Source organism: Catharus ustulatus, chromosome 1 (assembly GCF_009819885.2).
Source record: "Catharus ustulatus isolate bCatUst1 chromosome 1, bCatUst1.pri.v2, whole genome shotgun sequence".
NCBI classification, from domain to species: domain Eukaryota; kingdom Metazoa; phylum Chordata; class Aves; order Passeriformes; family Turdidae; genus Catharus; species Catharus ustulatus.
The window spans coordinates 104,399,660-104,419,147 of NC_046221.1; the positions used below are offsets into that span (position 1 = coordinate 104,399,660).

General features: G+C 33.2%; 1 protein-coding gene across 3 annotated transcripts in view; it reads left to right on the plus strand.

Moving 5' to 3' along the window:
* Window positions 1–15,174, plus strand: part of CDH19 (cadherin 19) — a 121,813-nt gene extending 106,639 nt beyond the window's left edge. For all 3 annotated transcript variants that reach the window (XM_033052514.2, XM_033052497.2, XM_033052505.2), the window contains 4 exons: window positions 137–258; window positions 8,822–8,939; window positions 10,934–11,185; window positions 13,519–15,174. In XM_033052514.2, coding sequence (XP_032908405.1) covers window positions 137–258; window positions 8,822–8,939; window positions 10,934–11,185; window positions 13,519–14,012 — 986 coding nt within the window. In that variant the 3' untranslated portion in view covers window positions 14,013–15,174. The remainder of the gene's footprint in view (window positions 1–136; window positions 259–8,821; window positions 8,940–10,933; window positions 11,186–13,518) is intronic.
* Window positions 15,175–19,488: the final 4,314 nt, after the last annotated feature.

Consider the following 19,488-nt stretch of genomic DNA (forward strand, 5'->3'; position numbering starts at 1 on the left):
TTATGTCTATAGGTCTGTGTGATTATTTCCTTCCCTGAAGAATATAAGTAAAATTGTCTAATGTTTACATTATTTTGAAATATGTAGTAGATTATTTTAACTTTTTTTTTTTTTTCTATCTGTTTTTAACCATTAGGGAATCCTGAAAAAATTTCAGAAGCGAATGTGTATGTCCAAGTTCTCGATGTTAATGATAATGCACCAGAATTCCCTAAAGATTATGAAACATTTGTTTGTGAAAATGCAGTTTCTGGACAGGTGAGCATGAAGTAGGTAACCATCGTTTTTCTCACTACAATGAAGATTTGGTCTGAGATATTTAGGATTCATTCTTTCAGTTCTGTGAGTACAGACTGCATTTTTTTTATTTCCAAAATTAGTTCTGTTGATACATGCGTAGTATGAAATATAAATTTCATTACATTGATGCAGCTTTTTCCCTACTTTAAAATCAAATTTGTGTGTCTTGTTCATTTTTAAATAAAGTAATAACGTATAGACAGAAACTTCTAAAAAAATATAAGGCACAAATTTGTTTCATGTTAAGGTTGCAGATGAAACTCTTATGTCTGGTAACTTCAGCAATAGCACAAGAACCAGGCTGAGACCAATTTCAAACCAGATTCATTGTGTCCTTCAGTTAGAAAACATTTGCTGTGAACTGAATTCAAACCCTGAATAGTTCAGTGCAAGTCTGAAAATGTTTAAGACACAGCCCTTACAATACCTTTCTTATTTGGGAGCTTAAGCTATATTCCCAATGCAGTCTGTTAGTTTGCTTTTTTTTGTTTGTTTTTTGTTTTGATTTGGTTTTTTGTTTTGTTTTTTGATTTTTCGTTTGGTTTGGTTCTTTTCTAAAGAAAAAGATATAAAATAAACAACAAATCAAAAAACTCTACCAAACGAAAAAAAAAGCTATAAAGAGGAAAATCTGTGTTTTTTCACTCTAAAGCATTATTTGGACATTTAAAAAAAGACTTTTGGGATATCTGTGATGGTTCTGTTCTAACACTTTGTTAGGTGGATTTCTGAATGAAAAAAGCCTCTCTTTTTATGCCATATTGGTTTACTTTGATCTCAATTAGTCTGCAGTTCAATGAAGATTTTCCTTTTGCTCAAATGATCTCTTTATAGGCTTTTGCATCCATTTATGTGTTTCTTTATCAGCAACAACTTTGTTTGTTCTGCGTTTGAAAATCTTCCTGTCTGCAGGCTACCTCCGTTTAGGAGGTATTTGAAGCAATCCATTTCTATTGGTCTTTGGATATCTCATTGGCGCATAAAAGTTCAGCATTAAATCAACTGCACTTTGTGTTCTTTGGCTTCAAGACACCATGAACTAAATATGGATGATTATAATATGGATATTCATTATCCATGTTTTGTACTTGCCTACAAGATAAAAACACAAGTGATTTATTTCTCAAGGTTTTTAGTATTCTACGGGTACCTACTGATAAATATTATCTGTATGCTAACCTATCAATAGCTACTTTTCAATATAAATTACAGATATATATTAAGAATTCTGAGAATCACTGGACAAAACAGTTCAGAATAGCAGTTTTAACAATAAAAATAAATTCTTTAAGTATAGTACACCAAATAATTCTTCTTAGACATTGCAATATGTGAATGAGGGATGAACGTGATATTTTTCTCAGCTTACAGAAAGGCATAATGTTACTGTAGGGTTTTTTTTTTAGTTTTTTTTTCATTGTTATAGGTTTTTGAGACTCACAGGTATCTTTAGTTTAGCCTGTTGAGACTGCAACAGTAATGTTAACTAATATTCTCATTAACAAATTATCTTAGGAAGAACAATAGGAAACTGCTACAGAAGTGCATTATTATCACAGTCAGAGTTTATGATATTTTATTCAGTGTTTATGATTTAAACAGAGCTTTTAGTTGATGTATCTTCTATGGTGTTATTAATATATGTTGGGGGTTTTTAAAAAATATTTTACTAACAGAAAAAAATATCCTTTATTTTTCTCAGCAAGAAACCAAATGATTCAAATGCAATTTTATAGGTGGCCTGGTTGTCCAGTGATTAGGAAAATTTATATTTCAGAAGAATCAGTTTAAACAATTAACCATATTTTAAAAATAAATTTCAAACAGGTATAGAATCTGCATACATGTTGAGATCAAAGATTCTTTAGCTACGCTGTCACATTTCAGTTTCTAAAGCAGGTATGTCTATCTTTTTAGCTGGAATCCTTGTACTAAGAGATGTTTTCAGAGATATTCTACACTTCCGCAATTAATTTCTTTCCCTGATCTGAGCTGTGTCTAATTTCATGGGATATTCCAAAGCATATTTGCATTAGTTTACAGTGTTTATGGGAAAAGGAAGGAAACACACTGCAGAGGGAAAGACACTACTAAAAAATGAATTGTCTTACTCAATTTAGAGTTTATCTTGGTGTCATCCTAGTTTACTATAAAATTAATTTAGAGTCAAGTTATTTTTACATAGCCTAAGAGTACACTGCTATGTGATATAGAATATAAAACACATAATTAGTAATACTAACTGTTGTCTTAATCATCCATACTCAGACACAGTTAATAATAGCTTCAGTCTAGACAAGAAGGCTTGCTTTGAAGTTTCAGATTTTCTTAAAAATTATGAAAATTCTTGGTCTGTTTTTATTGACTGAGTGCTGACCTTCAAGCTCTTCCTTCAACACCAAATGTGGTGTTTTTGTGAGAATTACAGCTGTGTTTAGCTTAGCCTCCAAAAGTCATTCAAACAAAAGGATTTGGTTTCAGTCTGTGGGACTATAATCCAAATTTGACAATAAAAATGGATGTTAAGAAGATAGATAAGTGGTTTTAGCATCATACTGAATGCATTCATCATGTTTATTAGACATTTTGAATGGAATTTTCACTATCAATTTGATGTTATAATTTAGTACTGTCCTATAACACAGAAGTCAGCTGTATGCTACACCATAACTGCAGTTTTCTTTAAAACATTGCTTTCACTGCACCACCACCATTATATAAATCGATTTCCAAATTAATTGAACACAAAAGTTGCACTGTTAAATAGCCTTCTGTCCCACTACAGCTATAGCTGTCATCAGATAAAGCAGAAAAATATTAATAAGGCATTCAACCTGTGATTTCCTTTTGATTGGGCCTTTTGACCTTATAACTGAGTGTAAATACAGTAAATGATGACCACAATGTTCTATTAATTTTTATATTTGCCATTTATGGGTGTGTACAGTAAGTATAAACCTTTGAACTTCAAAGGAAATATTCTTTACAAATAGTCAAAACACCAAAATGACCAAATCCACCCCAAAAGTAATACTAGAGATATCTCATCAAGAATGGATCTCAAAAAAGCTTAATTCCCAAGATATTAATAAATTAACTCATCTGGAAGATGTAGCTAAAAAGTTTGATGCAGTTTGTATTAAAATCCTTACATTATATGTAAGCAAGCTGACCCTCTAGAATGTAGCTATGCATGGTAATTTCAGCCCTTTTGTGAATATTGGTCTTTCTTCCTGTCAGTGAGGAAGCTGATTTCAGCTGAAGATACTGAACATACCTATATTCTGAATTAATGCTGTCATCTCTAATAGAAATTTATTCTCATAATCCTGAGTTCCTTTAATTTGGGGATCACAAGTGACTGTGATATTGCAGCTTGCTTAGAAATTTTTATTAGATTCAAACAAGTGATTAAGTATGCAGGAGTTTTGAGTCAGAGATGAAAAAAAACGAATTTATTTACTCAGTACTTGGCACATAATAAAATAATATTCAGTTACAGTGAAAGTGAGAAGTAGTCATTTGCCATTACTTCTCTACATAATGAAGTGTTGACAAAAGAAAGGAGAGGAAATCTTTAAACAAATTCTTTGAGCATATGATTAATGCTAAAAATTAGTAGTTAGCTAAAACAGATCCTGTCTAATAAATCATGATGCAAAATTATTTTTCTTAGCAGAGAAACAAAAGTGAGAAGTAATACAATGTTTATAATTTAATATTGCATATTTTCTTCGACATTTACAAAATGCATCTGAACAGTAATGATACGAAAATATCTAAGCAGTAATGATAAGAACATAAGAAGTTAAAAAAAGCAAACAAAACCAACAATGAATGCATCCTTTAGAGTGCAAAAACATGGTGAAGTTGTGAAAGCAATGTATAATGTAACAGACTCACAGTAAACTACACCTGCAGATGCACCGAGTGTGACGTGTGATGTTTTGAAACAGTGGGCACAGTGACCCATGGAAAATTCCTTTTTCTGTTTTATGTGGACCATGATTCCACATTATCTCTTAGCAGAATGGCACAAGTGGGAGAAGTTTATTAGCATGTGTGAGCAAACATAAAAAAGCACCTCGGTGTCATGGCATGAGCTTTGTAATTGCTAATCCTCTGCAGATAAGTACACAATTTTATTTATACTTGAGCAGAAACATTTACGGTAGACCCAGATAAATCAGTTCCGTCCTGTCAATTTGCTTTTCAAAACAGAAGCAGTCAGCAGGAGAACCTGAGTCTTGAGGTAAAAGGTCTACCTGGAGCGTGCAGTGCTTACTATAGTAATCAACATTTTAATCTTTTACCTGCTCTAAACTCTGATGATCAATAAGCATGAGATTGAAAAAAAATCTTACTGCTTATAAGACTTCTGAAAATTTAATCAAAACCAGTTCTGTACTCCCAAAAGAAATGGGTGATTCGTCTCTTACATCCTGTAATCCACAGCAGAACTCCTACCAAAGGGTGTTTTGTGGAAAACAAACCAAAGAAACTGAAGTGGAAAGACAGAGGTGGCAAATATGGTTGTACATCCCTCCATTTCTCTAATAGGATTGGTGAGACTAACACACAAAGGACTCAAAATTCTGTGCTCAGAGTTCTCTAGCATCAAAATTAAGAATACTGGTTGTTGTTCAGGTGGACTTAAGTTTAACTTGGTTGAAGGCCCATAGAAGCAGAAAGGGTTGTAACAAAGAAGCTTTGACCTTTCCTTCTGCGCATCTCCATAATTCTAATTCAGTAAGAGCATTTGGATTTGAGGAAATAAATGTCCAATTAAATTTTATTAAGATTACCTGACGGTCAACTACTCCATAATACACAGTTTTTTATTTACAAGATAACAAAAATAATCTAATATGATAAATAATTTATTTACTAGATGCCCTTCCAACCACTTGGGCTGACGTGTATAAGGAATTTCTTCCTTTTTCAGTTTGTCAGGGTGGGAATTTTTGTTCAGATAGATTACTCACATCTGACTTAACTATGCCTAGTATATTCCAGTTGTTGCCATCTACATTTATCACAAGGCCTCACAGCAGAATTTTGTCTGGCATGCAGATTCCAAACCTTCACCTCCACGTAGGCCTGAAATGAACATCTTCCTGTTTTCCATCTATGCTTGTGGTGGCTTATTTTATGGAAACTTCCTTCTTTGATAGCTCATTAAGATATTTCACTGCATCCTTTAAGTCCTCAAAAGCCATCATAAACTTAAACCGGTTTTTCAAAAAGGATCTAGTGAATTAATCTGTTTTAAAGAAATACCCATTTTTAATGAACTACTGAATCATTAAAACTTCCATATTAATGAGACTTGAAATAAGAATTTTTAAAGCAATTAAATTTCAGTCATGTCAACACAACTGACATAACCTCGCAAAAGCAAGAAATATTTTCTTTGTTTATATGCTAAAATGCAGGAGGTTTGCAACCCTTAACACATAAGCAGTAAGTGCAGTTTTTGAGTATGTGATGTCAGTTTTCCTGATAGAAGGCTAGAATCTCATAGGTTACATGTACAAAAACCTAGGAAACTGGGAAAAAAAAGAAGGGATTTCCTTCACTCTGGGTGATTTTTTTCCTTCAGGGTCAGTGAAATCAGAAGTACTTACTGCTCTTTGAAAATTTTATAGACTAATCTGGGCTTTGTGAAATCTTAGTGGAAGTGATACAACAAGAAGTAAAGAATAAGGATTTGCCCTACCCTTACATTCCAAATTATCCCCTGCTGCTAAGGTGAATCTTTGAAGGCATGTGAATATATCTAGAACAACCATAGGAATCTTAGGTTTGTGCAGAAAAGTTTAGAACAGATCAGAGTAAGGGAAAGTAGTTTGATTTTTTTTCTCAGTCACATTCTCCTCAGAATTTTATTGATTTAATCAGATATAGATAAAATGTACAGAGCCAAATACATTCTGTATGCAAAATATGGAAGTCAATAATAAAACAGTAAAACAATATCCAATTCATAACTACAGTAATTTTATCATTTTCATACATGACATACTTCTAAAAGTACATTTTTAAAAGACATTGGTGATATCTGGTTTTTTGGTATGCAGGTAGGTAATTTTTCTCTACCAAGTAACTGAACTAAAAACAAAACAGAAAATAATAAAATTAAATTAAAAGTGGCTAATATGTCTTTGTAGATAATGAAATTACCCTGCGTATTTAGTATACTTTAATAGACCCTGAATTTTAAGGACAGGAGTACATCCATACCAAGATTTATCCTCATCTGCTGCCATGAACATATAACAAGCAAATTTTCAAGAAAATCCATATTTTTTTTAGCTTTTTTGAAGTAGGTGGCAAAATATTATAAAATGTGCCTTTCTTCACAGTGTAGACAATTAGATTATATGTAATTTTATACTCTATTGAGTTCATATTGATCCCATTCTGGGAATTACATTTCCTTATAAAAACTAAGCCTGTGGTAGTCAAGGAAATGTTAGTGGTCAGTTTCTCTTCACTGATTCCTTTACCTGCATTTTTACACCTGTATTTGCATCACCCCAGCTATTTTGTTAGTTCTGAGGAAAGAAAAAAAAATCCCTTGAGAATCTGTCTCCTTTGTACACCATGACACCTCTGAAAAGAGGCTATTCCTCTCATTAATGGCAATCCAAAAAAAAAAAAAAAAAAAAAAAAGAAACCCAAAAATTCAGTGGTCCTCATTTTTCTACAGAGTGAAAATAAAGATTTAAGATAAATTTCACATGTGAAGAAGGAACAGTGCTAAGAATACAAAGCTTTTGGTGTGTAAGCCACAATTTTGCACTCTGCTGTGATGATTTCAACAAACATGGCTTGCTTGAAAAGAAAAAGAACGTGCGATGAAGGTCTAGATCTTCCACAGAAAAAGGATTTAATCAGAAGAGAGTTTTCAAAGGTGCAGACAGAAAGCAGCAGTAGTCATTTCCATTGACTTACTTCTTCCATTTTAAAGCACTGCTTGTATCATTCAGGTGATCTGTAGTTTGAGAAAAGTTGAGGGTTCAAGTTCATGTATACAAATATCTACAAGGCATGATAAAATAGAACCCAAGTTCAAATTCAACCCTCTCTTTTCTTGGTGGAAAATTGGTGGACTTCCAGCAGTTTACTTTCCTCCTGATCAACAAGGATGTCCACTGATAAATGTTTATTACTAAATATTTACTGCTAAATATAAGAAATATAGACTTTTCAAAAGCAGAAATATTACTAATTATGTAAACTGTGTGGTTGTTTATTCACAGAGATGAAAAACATTCTTTTGAATGCTGTTATTTTTTATTTTATCTTGCAATGACGGTCTGGTTTGAGATATTTCCAAATGAAGGCTGTTTTGTTTTCTTAAGAAAAAGGAGCCAAAAATTTCCATAATTGTGGGAAATAGAAAAGGTAGAAAACTCTCAGAAGCTGTGTAAAAACAACTCAAAATAGAAGATTGCAAGAATGCAAATATAAATATGCAAGGACAAGAAACAGTAAAGCTGTGTTTTTAAGCTGTATAGAGATAGACCTTAGAAAATATATTAAGCAAGATAATAGAAAAAGGTAATTTTAATAATGAAGTTCTATCCATTGTTTTTAAGCCAACAACAAGCAAGCATTGTTAAAAGCAAGGTGTAGGTATAACTTTAGTAATTGGCTTGAGCAAATGCCTGTAAGCTTTTAACAGTATCCCACTAGCTAAAAATCTTTTTAAAAGACCTTGTAACAAAGAGATTTTTGTCTGTTGTCATGGCAAGAGCTTTCACCATCCTGTGTCTCACCCTGTAATGAGACTGATGTGCTGAAATAGAAGCTCTGAGACTGCCATACCTGCAGCCCTGTATAGGTCCAACACATAATCAATCTTTTATAATATCCAGAATCAACAAATATGAACTTGTCAAAATATGTCATTTACTGGAGATACAATGTACCAGCTGAATAATTGTCACTGTGTTTGTGGACTCAAGGGTTTTGCATAGAAGGATTTCTTCAAATGTAGAATGATGAATTGTTAACCTTGGATTAAAAAAACCAGAACAAAACAAAAAACAAAACAAAAACAAAAACAGAACAAAACAAAAAACAAAACAAAAACAAAAACAGACAAACAAAAACCCATATAAACACTCTATATATGTTATGGGTTTTGCTTTTTTGTGGGTTTTTTTCTTTTTGATTTTTGGGTTTTTGGGTTTGTTTTTTTTTTTTTTTTTTTTATGGAGATTTTATTTGCTCCTGGTCTTTTGATCTGTAAAACCTTTTGCAATTTCTCAGGATTTTAATGCCTGTCTGTCTCAAATGGATGAAATCTTAAAACAGAGTACTTGTAGAATATAAGTCTCAATAAATCTATATGGGCATTTGGTGAATATTTGCATATTATGCCCTCAATACAGATTCGTGGATCACACCTTCGACATCAATAGTTTAACATACCTGTTATAACCTTTTCCTTATTTTAAAGGATGAGGAAATTCTTTTACTCTGAAACAACTCTGTTCTCTTATTTTTCCAGCTAATTCAAAACATCAGTGCAGTGGATCGAGATGACTCAGCAGGAGGTCACCATTTTAATTTCTCATTGGCTCAGGAGGACGCAAACAGCTCATATTTTACTGTCAAAGACAATCAAGGTAGTGTCAGTCATGCAGCTCTTTAAGACCTTCCTAATGGAAGATGCATGCTTCCAGCAGGTTCTTAATTTTTTAAAACTTTCCATTTAAATAGAAATTTTCATTATAATAATTGGACATATCGAGAGGTCCATTTCAAAACAATAATTCAATAGTATCAATGAGTTTATTTTCTTTTCAAGTGAATAATATAAACAGCAAAAGGTAGTTTTATTTCAAGGAAAGAAAAAACAACTGAGATGAAAAATACACTGGCATTCCTTAAAAACTATTTTCTTAATGTTGAATGTGGTGGTAAATTCCAACTTTCTTGTTAAAATTATTTGCCTGAGAAATAAGATCATTAGAAAGAGAAGATTGATATAAATACAGGACTGTTATTTCACTAATTCAGCAAGACCAGTATTATCGATACAGATAACTAGGAATGCAATCCTATTCCATAATATATAATATCAAGCAAAACCAGACTGAGATGAAAATGCAGGTGCGATATCTCATGGAATTATAGTCATGGAGCTAGTCTACTTAGACTAAAAAGAAAAGCTTCTTCAGACTAAGCCAAAGTACACGTCGTTCTTATCGACCATGTTAATTATTTGAATGTTCTGGCTAAGGGAACAAATCAATGGAAATAAGTTTTGGAAAGTTCCAAATACGTTAAACGGCAAACTGCTTCTCAATTATCTTCAAAGTAAGTCAATGTGTCAATAAGAATTCCAATTCTCATCTTCATTAACCTCTCACTCCCTTCCAGGAAGAGATAAGTCATTTTATTAAGGTCAAACTGTGACAAACCATGTACCTTTCCCACCTTTCCTCTTTCTGCCCCAAACCCAAGACCCTCACACAAAGCAACCTATTCAGTTCCTTTTGATGGCTACTAATGGGGAAAAGAAAACACTTTGAAATACAATGCAATCAGATTTCAATCTGTCCCTTTCTACCATATTCGACAGAAATGGATGGTTGAATTGTGATAGCCCTAAGGGAGAGAAAAAGAGACTGTAGATTTGCAGTATTTTATCTCCATTTCATCAGAGTTACTTTCTGAACTATGAGAGAAACACAGAACAATGTATATGTGAGGGAGTTAACTTCAGTAGACTGTTTGTATAGATGTATTGCACAGATAATGATGGAAGCCCTTTTTACTGTCCTATTTCTATATATGCACACATGCAGTCTTTTGCTCTGCCATGAGAAAAAATTCTGGAAATTTTTCTAAAAAAATTCATGGAAATATTTCTAGATTCTTTTTTCTTCTTTTCATTACACATGCATGTGGACAGGAGTTTTTTGGGTTATTTTTTTGCAAAATGCTACGTTACTTATTTGAATTTGTTGATATGCAGTAGGACCAATTTAAGCTGTTTATTGTGTTTTTTACAGAAAAATTTCTAAAATACTAATAGGTAGATACAAAGCAAAGCGAAAGCATCCAAATCTTTTTGCTCTTTTAGGTGGTAGAAATCCAGCTAGTTCCAGTTTTTGTGCCAGGGAAAGAAATAAAAGACTATTTTAGTGGACTTTTTTTCTTGCTTTCTCTTCTTTCCCTTACCACCTGTTTTCACTATGTGCTGCTAGCCATAGTGTTTTAACCTTTTTGATTGGCAAACTGTCTATATTTTATCTGTGAACTTCTGGCTTGGTAGCAGCTGGATACATGGAACCATTTTAAAAAGCAATTAATTAGTCTGAACAGGTGTCAGGTGCTGAAAAGATCTCAATTTCTTTAGCTCTGAACATTAAAACTGGAGATCCTCGGTCAAATTTCATTATTGCCCCTGGAGTACCTATATCAAAAATAAATGCAATTTATTCACGATCGACAAAACACGCACCAAAAATCAGTGCCTGCTTTTACTTTTTTAACTTTCTTAATATGTAGCTTTGCAGAGAACCACTGCTTTCAAATAGGTCAGATACCACTGAATATTATTGTGGTTGCAAAATATATAAATAATTATCATCATAATAATTTTATCTTCTAGATAACACAGCTGGAATTTTCACAGGAAAGAGTGGCTTCAGGAGGCAAGAGCAGTTTTTTTTCTACTTGCCAATCTTAATTCAGGATAATGGAACTCCACCGCTGACGAGCACAAATACTCTCACTGTCACTGTCTGCGACTGTGACACTGAAGTTAACACCTTCTATTGTCGATATGGAGCTTTCATGTATTCCTTGGGACTCAGCACAGAGGCTTTAGTTGCTGTTTTGGCTTGCATATTAATATTCCTGGGTAAGTACAAACAAGAAAAAATTACTTTGCTTCATTTTACAGAGAGGTTGGTTAAGTAACAAAGATGGACCCTTGTCTTGAAGACTGGAAATACTGGGCCTTTGGGAAAAATTTAAATAAGGCAAATGTTTAATTTCTTTCCTGTTTTCTTAGCTATAATTTCTCCCTTCCTCTTCCCAGTTTTCAGCAAAATTTTAATTCCAGCCCATTTTCCTAAAAGTTTGGTTTAGTTCAGTCATGGTCCTCTTTATTCTCCTGGCATGGCAATAATAAAGATTTCAGAGCTTGAAGTCTGCATTGATCACAGGTAGAGCTGAAGACAGCATTGCACAAGAAAACTTGCTAGTGTAGGAATATACTAAAAGAAGTGCACCCTACTCAATCTGCCTTAGGAATGGCAAATGTAGAACTGAGATCAGTTATGAAAAATAAAAGAAAAATGGAATCTGACATCAGTCAGAAAGCTCTAGACACAGGGAGTTTCCCTGCCAATTAAGGTTACATCTCTAGAAAGCATTTTCTCCAAATGCTGGACATTTCCTTTTTCCTCTCAGGAGACACCAATTTAACCTCCAATACATTTGGGAATTTGTGGATGTGAAAACTGGGACTGAGAGTGTTTCAAATGCACAGGAGTTTTTCTAGTACCTCTGGAAAGGGTCATGCACAGCCGGCAAACAGCACTCAAAACCAAACCAGCAACTCAAGGCCGGCTGTTCTAGACACCAAGCATTTCTTGACTCCATAGCAAAGCCTAGGGATGCACTACTTCCCCTACATCCATGTCCTGGTTTCCAATCGAGGACATGGGAACATGCAATGAATTTGTTTTTTCTAGGCTCACCTGCACTTCCAAAATTGTCTTATTTCAATCTGAGCTTAGATATCTGCCTTATGTCTTTTAGTCAGTTTAAGCTTACAGGTTGGTGGGCATTTCAAGTTTTGTTTGATGGTTGCAGAGTAGCTGAATAGGTTCACAGTGTGTTATTGACTTCAGGGACTAAGAATCAGGCAAACTGCATCACTGTCCAGGCCATAAGGGGAATTATTCATCAATGATTTCTTGAGTTCTTGCAGAAAGGTTCTCTCTCCAGGTGGAATAAACCCCTGACGTCTATTGGGCCTATTCATATCACAAAAGACAAAGCAGGGATGTAGATAAATATATTAGTCCAAAACAAGAAAAAAACTATCAACTACTCTCTTTAAAAACATGTGTTTTAAATTCCTTAATTCTTTGAATGTATTTTTGTAATTATTTAAATTTAAATAATAAAATGTTCTGTATATAACAAGTTTGCCATTTATCTCTAAAAACTAATTTTCAAATAGGAAGTATATCATCAGAAGAGTTAACCAGGTAAAGCATTTGGAAAGTTAAAATCATCTGCTTTGTGAATATATAGTAGAAATTCTTATTTCAGTGCTTTCAAGTCTTGTGTTGGTATGTCCCAAGCAAATAGAATAGTTTATTTAGAAGAGGTAGAAAAACAACTTCTTCAGATTCCTCATACTCTTAAATTGAATGAAATTCTGTAATTCTTTGTGATTGTATCATTTTATGTCCTGAGTAAAAACTACAATCCACAAAACACTTATTAAGTAGATCTGCAGCAAGATATAGTTAAAATAGAAAGAATTATTCTCTCTGAAACTCATAGACCAAATCAAAGGGATTGTTTAGTTAAAATGAAAATATGTGGGATTAAAAAATACTATATTAAAAGAAAATTAAAAAAAAAATTTACACACATGAAAGAAATAAGGTCATCTGATTCTTAAGTCTTGATAGTAAAATGACACAGAATTTAGTGAGTCTTCAAATTTGCAAACCTGCACCACAGAAATAGTTGAACAACATTCTCCATAGTATATGGAACTGGATGATTCAACCAGGTGAGAAGGATATCTTGTTCATTGTCTCAGTTTTCATTTGATCTTGATGGGGCTTTTATCACAGAGACTGATAGATATTATGAATTTAAATTCTGAATGTGAAATGGATATATTATGTGATAAAAAAAGCACTTTCAAAAATCATAACCTGTGTTTCCATCAGTTTCAAATTTGCATCTACCAAAAGAACTGTTCCATTTATTTCACCTTTTTATAAGTCCCTTTGTAGCCATTTTCCCAACACACCCATTGCTCATCTCAAAACCATAAAATCCATAAAAATTACAGCTCTATAAATTTGTTAAGATAGCTTCACTTTGCAACAGCATTGATACTAAGATAAGAAGCATTTTTTTTAATCTTTCCAAGCACATTCATAGTCTCTAGTTGTGTTTAATTTTTCCCTTGTCCCTTCTCTTTTATTTTTATTTTGTCAGTGTTCTTTTTGGCAATTGTAACCATAAGGCAGCAGCAGAAGAAGAAGCCTCCCTTTTCAGAGAAGATGGAAGAATTCAGGGAGAACATTGTCAGTTATGATGATGAAGGAGGGGGCGAGGAGGACACAGAAGCCTTTGATATTTCAGCCCTGAGGACACGCACTGTAGTGAGAACGCACAAACCTCGGAAGAAGGTGGCCTCTGAAATCCACAGCCTCTACAGGCAGTCTCTGCAGGTTGGCCCAGACAGTGCAATCTTCAGGCAATTCATTTCAGAAAAGCTCGAAGAAGCAAATACAGATCCTAGTGTTCCTCCCTATGACTCACTTCAGACCTATGCGTTTGAGGGGACTGGCTCTTTGGCAGGATCCCTCAGCTCGTTGGGCTCTACCACTTCAGACATGGATCAGAGCTATGACTACCTTGCAGACTGGGGACCTCACTTTAAACAGCTTGCAGGCATGTACTCTTCGCATAGAACTGTGGGGGATTAAGCACTTTTTGAATTGTTCTTTTGTTTTCCTAAGCCTCAGCAACCAAATACAACCACAGATTTTCAAAAAAAGAGATCATCCCACATTAAAACATGAGAAATTAGAGCCCATGGGTTTTAATATGGGAAGTGTTGGTTGTGGAAACCTCTTGAAAGGATAAAACACAAGAGAGGTGTTACCACATGAAAGGATGGTGGTTATAGTTTGTAAACTTTATGGTTATCTAAGTGCTTAAATACAAACTATGCTGCTTTGGATATCTAGAGCCTCTTCTTCATACTGAAAATCTGGATCTTGCTTGTACAAAAGGAGGAGTAGAAGCCATAAATGGATGTTGTAAACATTCTGTCCTCCATAAGCTTTAAACTGTTTCCAAAGCTGACAGACTTGCTGTTTCAGTTGAATACATACATTAACCAAAGTTAAACACTCATATTTGTATAATGCTTCATTATATAAATAAAATTGTGTGAAAAAGTAGACCCTAGATATTCTAATACTGCTGTCAGAAGTGCTCACAAAATCATCTATTTATTGTTCTTAGGATAATAAAACTAGAACAAATGTCTTTTCCTATCAGTATAAAAATAAAAACCCATTACAACATCAGCAAGTATTTGCAGCCATTTTAGGTTTTAATGAAGCTATTGGAAAATGTGTAAACCAATATTTAATTTGGCAAATAAGATAGGAAAAAGAATCAATATTTAACTTAAATACTGTAATCGACCACATTATATATTACTTCACTTAGAACAAAATGCTGTCCAAATACAGACCTTTTCCCTTTTATTAAGAATTTAAAGAATGACTGATTTACCAGCACAGATTTATTTTTTTATTATAGAATATAAAATTAGCTGCAGTAGTCAGTTTTATTATAACAATATTAAGAATCCTTAAAATGCTAAATGGGTGGTTATAAAACTTTATGTATGACATTAGATAACAAGATAATAAAACGCTTTAAATGTTAATCCACTTTGAAAATAATCCTGAATCATTCTGTAAGACTCAAGAAAGATTTCAACATTAATTTCACACTGCATTTTTTTCCCAACAATTTCATAACAAATATAAAGCTATCTCAGAATATTTCTTATACCACTACCCAGCAGCAATTTTGGAATTACATCAAATGCTTTCAAAATGGTCTGTCTGGAAAATAGAACCAACCTGTATTTTTCTCACCTCTCATTGAGTGTTCATTTTACAGAAATTATGTCCTGCAATCAACTGATTCAATCAGCTAAAGCTGGTATAGTGATAAACCAAATTATGCCAAACATTTCTCTCTGTTTTCCTTTTTTTTTTCCTCCTTCTTTTTCTAAGTAGGATATTTTAGGTAAGTGTAACTGAATTACAGAGTCAAGAAAGCAAATGCAAGGAAGAAACAAGCAAATAAACCAGACCCAAAAGACAAATTCTGCAATGTTTACTACAGTTGCTCTTCACAGAAGAAAACCAAGGTATGTAGGCTAAGTGGAAAAGTGCCAGTGCAGAGTTTAAATTCGTGGTACCTAAAAATAAAACATGAAGGTGTTTGAAAATCAGGAGAGATTTTCAGTGTGAGGTCAGGTAAGGGTAGAAATGTTATTCATTATGTTTATAACTGGAAAATTATGGATAGGGGGTAAGGGGGCAGGGTGGCCGTCTGAGCAGGTGCAGATGAAGCAGCACTTGCTTCATGAGAAGAAAAAAGATACTTGCCAGTCTCGTAGTAGGTTGCCAGTGTAAATGAGCAGCTACAAATGAGCTTTAAAAGATGCACAAATAAAAACATCGTGTTAATGAATGTAACCTTTTATGCCAAGGGCTTTCAAACAGACGTGGCAAAATTACTTTTATTTGAGAAAATATCTTACATATTAATAGTTTGCTCCATGGAGAGGACTAGAGAAAGAGAGAGCAACTACACACCACTGCTTGTTGACGATAGTGAAAACGACATGTTTAGGATTAGGTCATAGATTTATGTGGGTTATACCCTAAACAAATCCTTATTCCACAGATGGTCCCAGTGGCTTTAAGAGAATTCTTTGTTCTTTCAGGTTGTATTTAGTACAAAAAGGATAACAGTGTCTGATCCTTTCTCAATCCAGAGATTTTGTCCATTTATGAGGGAAAATAGCCTTGAGCACTAAACCATTGTGTTTATAATTTTCTCTCTTTATGGTGAGGTATTTTAACAATAAATATTTTTTTGTAAGCAGGGTAGGCTGTTGGCAGTAATTTATATGTGATAAAGAATAATGGTCTACAATGGATTTTAAATGATCTTTAGCTGAAAACAACAGAAAAAGGGCACATTTTGCTATGAAAGAAGAATTTATTTCTAGATGTTACAGGACCACACCTTATATTAGGTTCCTGGTATTCAATCTAAGCCAACCCTGTCAATTTATTTCCACATGTGAGAAAAGAACCATTGAACTTACCTAGGAACTTCACACTTTAAGTTTGCTGAACAATGTGTAGAAAGAGATTTTTAGAATTGCCTTCTTATTTGAAGGAAGTAAACATTTTAAGAAAAAAATTATCATATAAGAGCTCACAATCATGAGTAACATGAAATTAGTAAAAGATAAGTTATAATTTGGAGTCTTTTGATGATGAAATATATTAAATTGTGGCATGGCTATCCAAATAGATTCTTCCATTATCTTTATCTTTCAAAATTTGATTTCTACCTAGAATTCACTATGTTATTGGCTGAACTGCAGAGTGCAAGTATGGTGGCAGATGATGCATAAATATTCAGCTGTTCATGACCTTCCTAAGGGAATATAAGGAAGACTTATTTGCTGGTGAAAGGAAGTAGGATCACACACGCTGCTTTTCTATATGAACGTTTTGAAGAGATATTCCTACAGATGTCTTTTTCTGTAACCTGACAAAGAAAGTGTTTAAGAACTGGTAAAATACCAGACCAAAGATTGGCTTTCTGTTTCAGTCTCACTGATACAGATTCAGAGTGTTGTGGCTTTTGTTTTATTATATAAAATCCAAGGAAATTAAGACTATGCATATATAACAAATGCTTAGCATTCAGATGTCTAAAGTTAAAAAAAATATACAAATCACTTGATAGCATATTGCAGCTTCAGACTAATTGCTGTACCTGGAAAAAAATGGATTTTATCAATTAAGCCAAAATAAAAAGCCTTAGTTTGACTAGTTTTGACTTTATGCATCCCAATGCAGGTTTTTTATTATCATAACACTGAGAAAAAAATCTGCATGTTATTGAGTCTTAGTCTTCAATTCATGTAATTTTCCTACTGTATTTTTTTCTCACAGGTATTGTCATTACACTCCTAGCTTTGCTTTCAAAATCTGCATTGGAAAACTGGGTTTTTTAACACTTATTCTTAATTATAAGGGGTCACCCTGTCAGATGAGGGCAAAATTTGTTTGAAAAGACAGTGTGCATTTTATGTTTGAAAGTCAGATGTAAGATATGCTCTCTAAGGAACAGAAGTTGAAGGAGTATATGTGATTTTACATTCTGGAAAAGAAGGCATTTCACCCTTGATCCAGACTATGAACAAATAGAATAGAATTTATATGAAATAAACAGTAACCACTAGTAAAGTCTGTAACATTTTTCTGCCAGAAAACTGGTAAACCTATGTCTTATAAAGAAAAATAGAGAGAATTATAGTTTATGAAAAAATGTTGACACATTTGAAAATAATAATTTGGTTCCTCTTGTATTTGTTTGGGAAAAGAGAAATTATTCATACATGATCCTGTATCAACCTTCTGTCTCATACATGGAGTTCAAGGAACAGTAACATTTAACTCTAATAATGCATAGAAGGAAAAAACATGCATACAGACAGATTGCTTACATCAGTATGAAACACATTACCTTCAGCAAACAGATAATAGTATTAGTCAGAAATATGTATAGGACTCCACAAGATGTGTGCCAGCAAAGGCACACAAAGAGCAAAGATTAATAAAGATAAAAAATTAATAAATACAATTAGAAAACCTCAGTGTTTAAAAAAATTGTCAAATAGCAGAAACTGGAACATGATATCAAAGGCTCTTAATTCACCATCCATTTTAATTATTCTTTAGATAATACTTCCATAATATTAAAGTTCACAATTTATGTACCACTCCATATATAGGATTTGGTTTGTAGAGAGAATAAAGTCTGCATACACATAACTGACCAAATGGATAAAAGTTATTACATTAAAGCTTAAAAGGATACAGAATTACCCATAGGAATATATATATATACTCATGTATGTAGTTATAAATGAAACATTACCTCTGACACTATTGTAAGTAAATCAGCCTCTGTCATTAGAATTTCCTCTTAAAAGACTTTAAAGAGGACATCTTCAACACATTTTTTAGTAGCTTAGGAGCTGGAAAGTAATTTTTTATATATTGATTTTTATGTATTGAAATTGGACTTAAAAATGTCAAAACATTCTGCACTATTAATAGTGAGGACACTTGAAAGATAAGCAAAAATTGGATGACCCTGGAGAAAGAAAAATAGAAAATGTTTAAAATATATTGACAAAAATAAAGATCATCCACTCTAGAAATAGTACTCAAAAAAAAAAAAAAATCTGCTGTTATACTGGGCACTTATCCAGTAGGCATTTAAGCAGGACAAGGACAGCCTAGCTGCTAAAATAACTATGAAATGACAGCAACAATTATTCCAGAAAAGGAAAAAAAATCAAATACTAACAAAACCTGTACATATAAAATTTTGACTGTGACTATGAACCTAAATTGATATTAGACTAGTCAAGTGTTTAATTACATGCCAGCTCATTCAGATTCTGATCAGTCACACTACTATTGTTTCTGAAATTCACACATTCATTTAAACAGTATGCCAAAAGTAGTTCCAATATTACTATTAAAGCTTTTTCATAGGACAAAAATCAGGTTTTTAATTTTTTATTTTTTGCATACATACAAACACTTTGCCAAACCAAGATAAATGGTCCAAGAGATATAAAAGAGGTGATAAAAGAAGATATCCTTAAGTCTCCTTCTAGACTTTCAACAGTCTAATTCAATATGCCCACATTTCATTGGTATCTGATGAACCTCATTTCATTGGTTGCAAATGACAATTTACTTATATCACTTATGAATTCAAAGTGTTATTACAATTACTTTGCAATTATTTTATAAGGATTATCAAAGCTTAGTGTCTAAAGTAATACATCTTCCAGGTTCTTTCTTTATCTTGTTATCACAAAAACCTTACTCTGCCTTTCCACCACTGAATGTAAAAACATACTGGAGAGCTTCTATAGCACTTGCATCCCCTGTGGTACATCTTGTTCAACCTCTGCCAACTAAAAATCTGGAGTAAGTTATTCAATTTCCATTCTGTATTGCCAATACCTCAGACATCACAGAAATTCAAGACAGGCTGGACTCTCCAGGGCTTCAAAATGAGACATCTTTCCTTGCAGGAAAGTCTTAG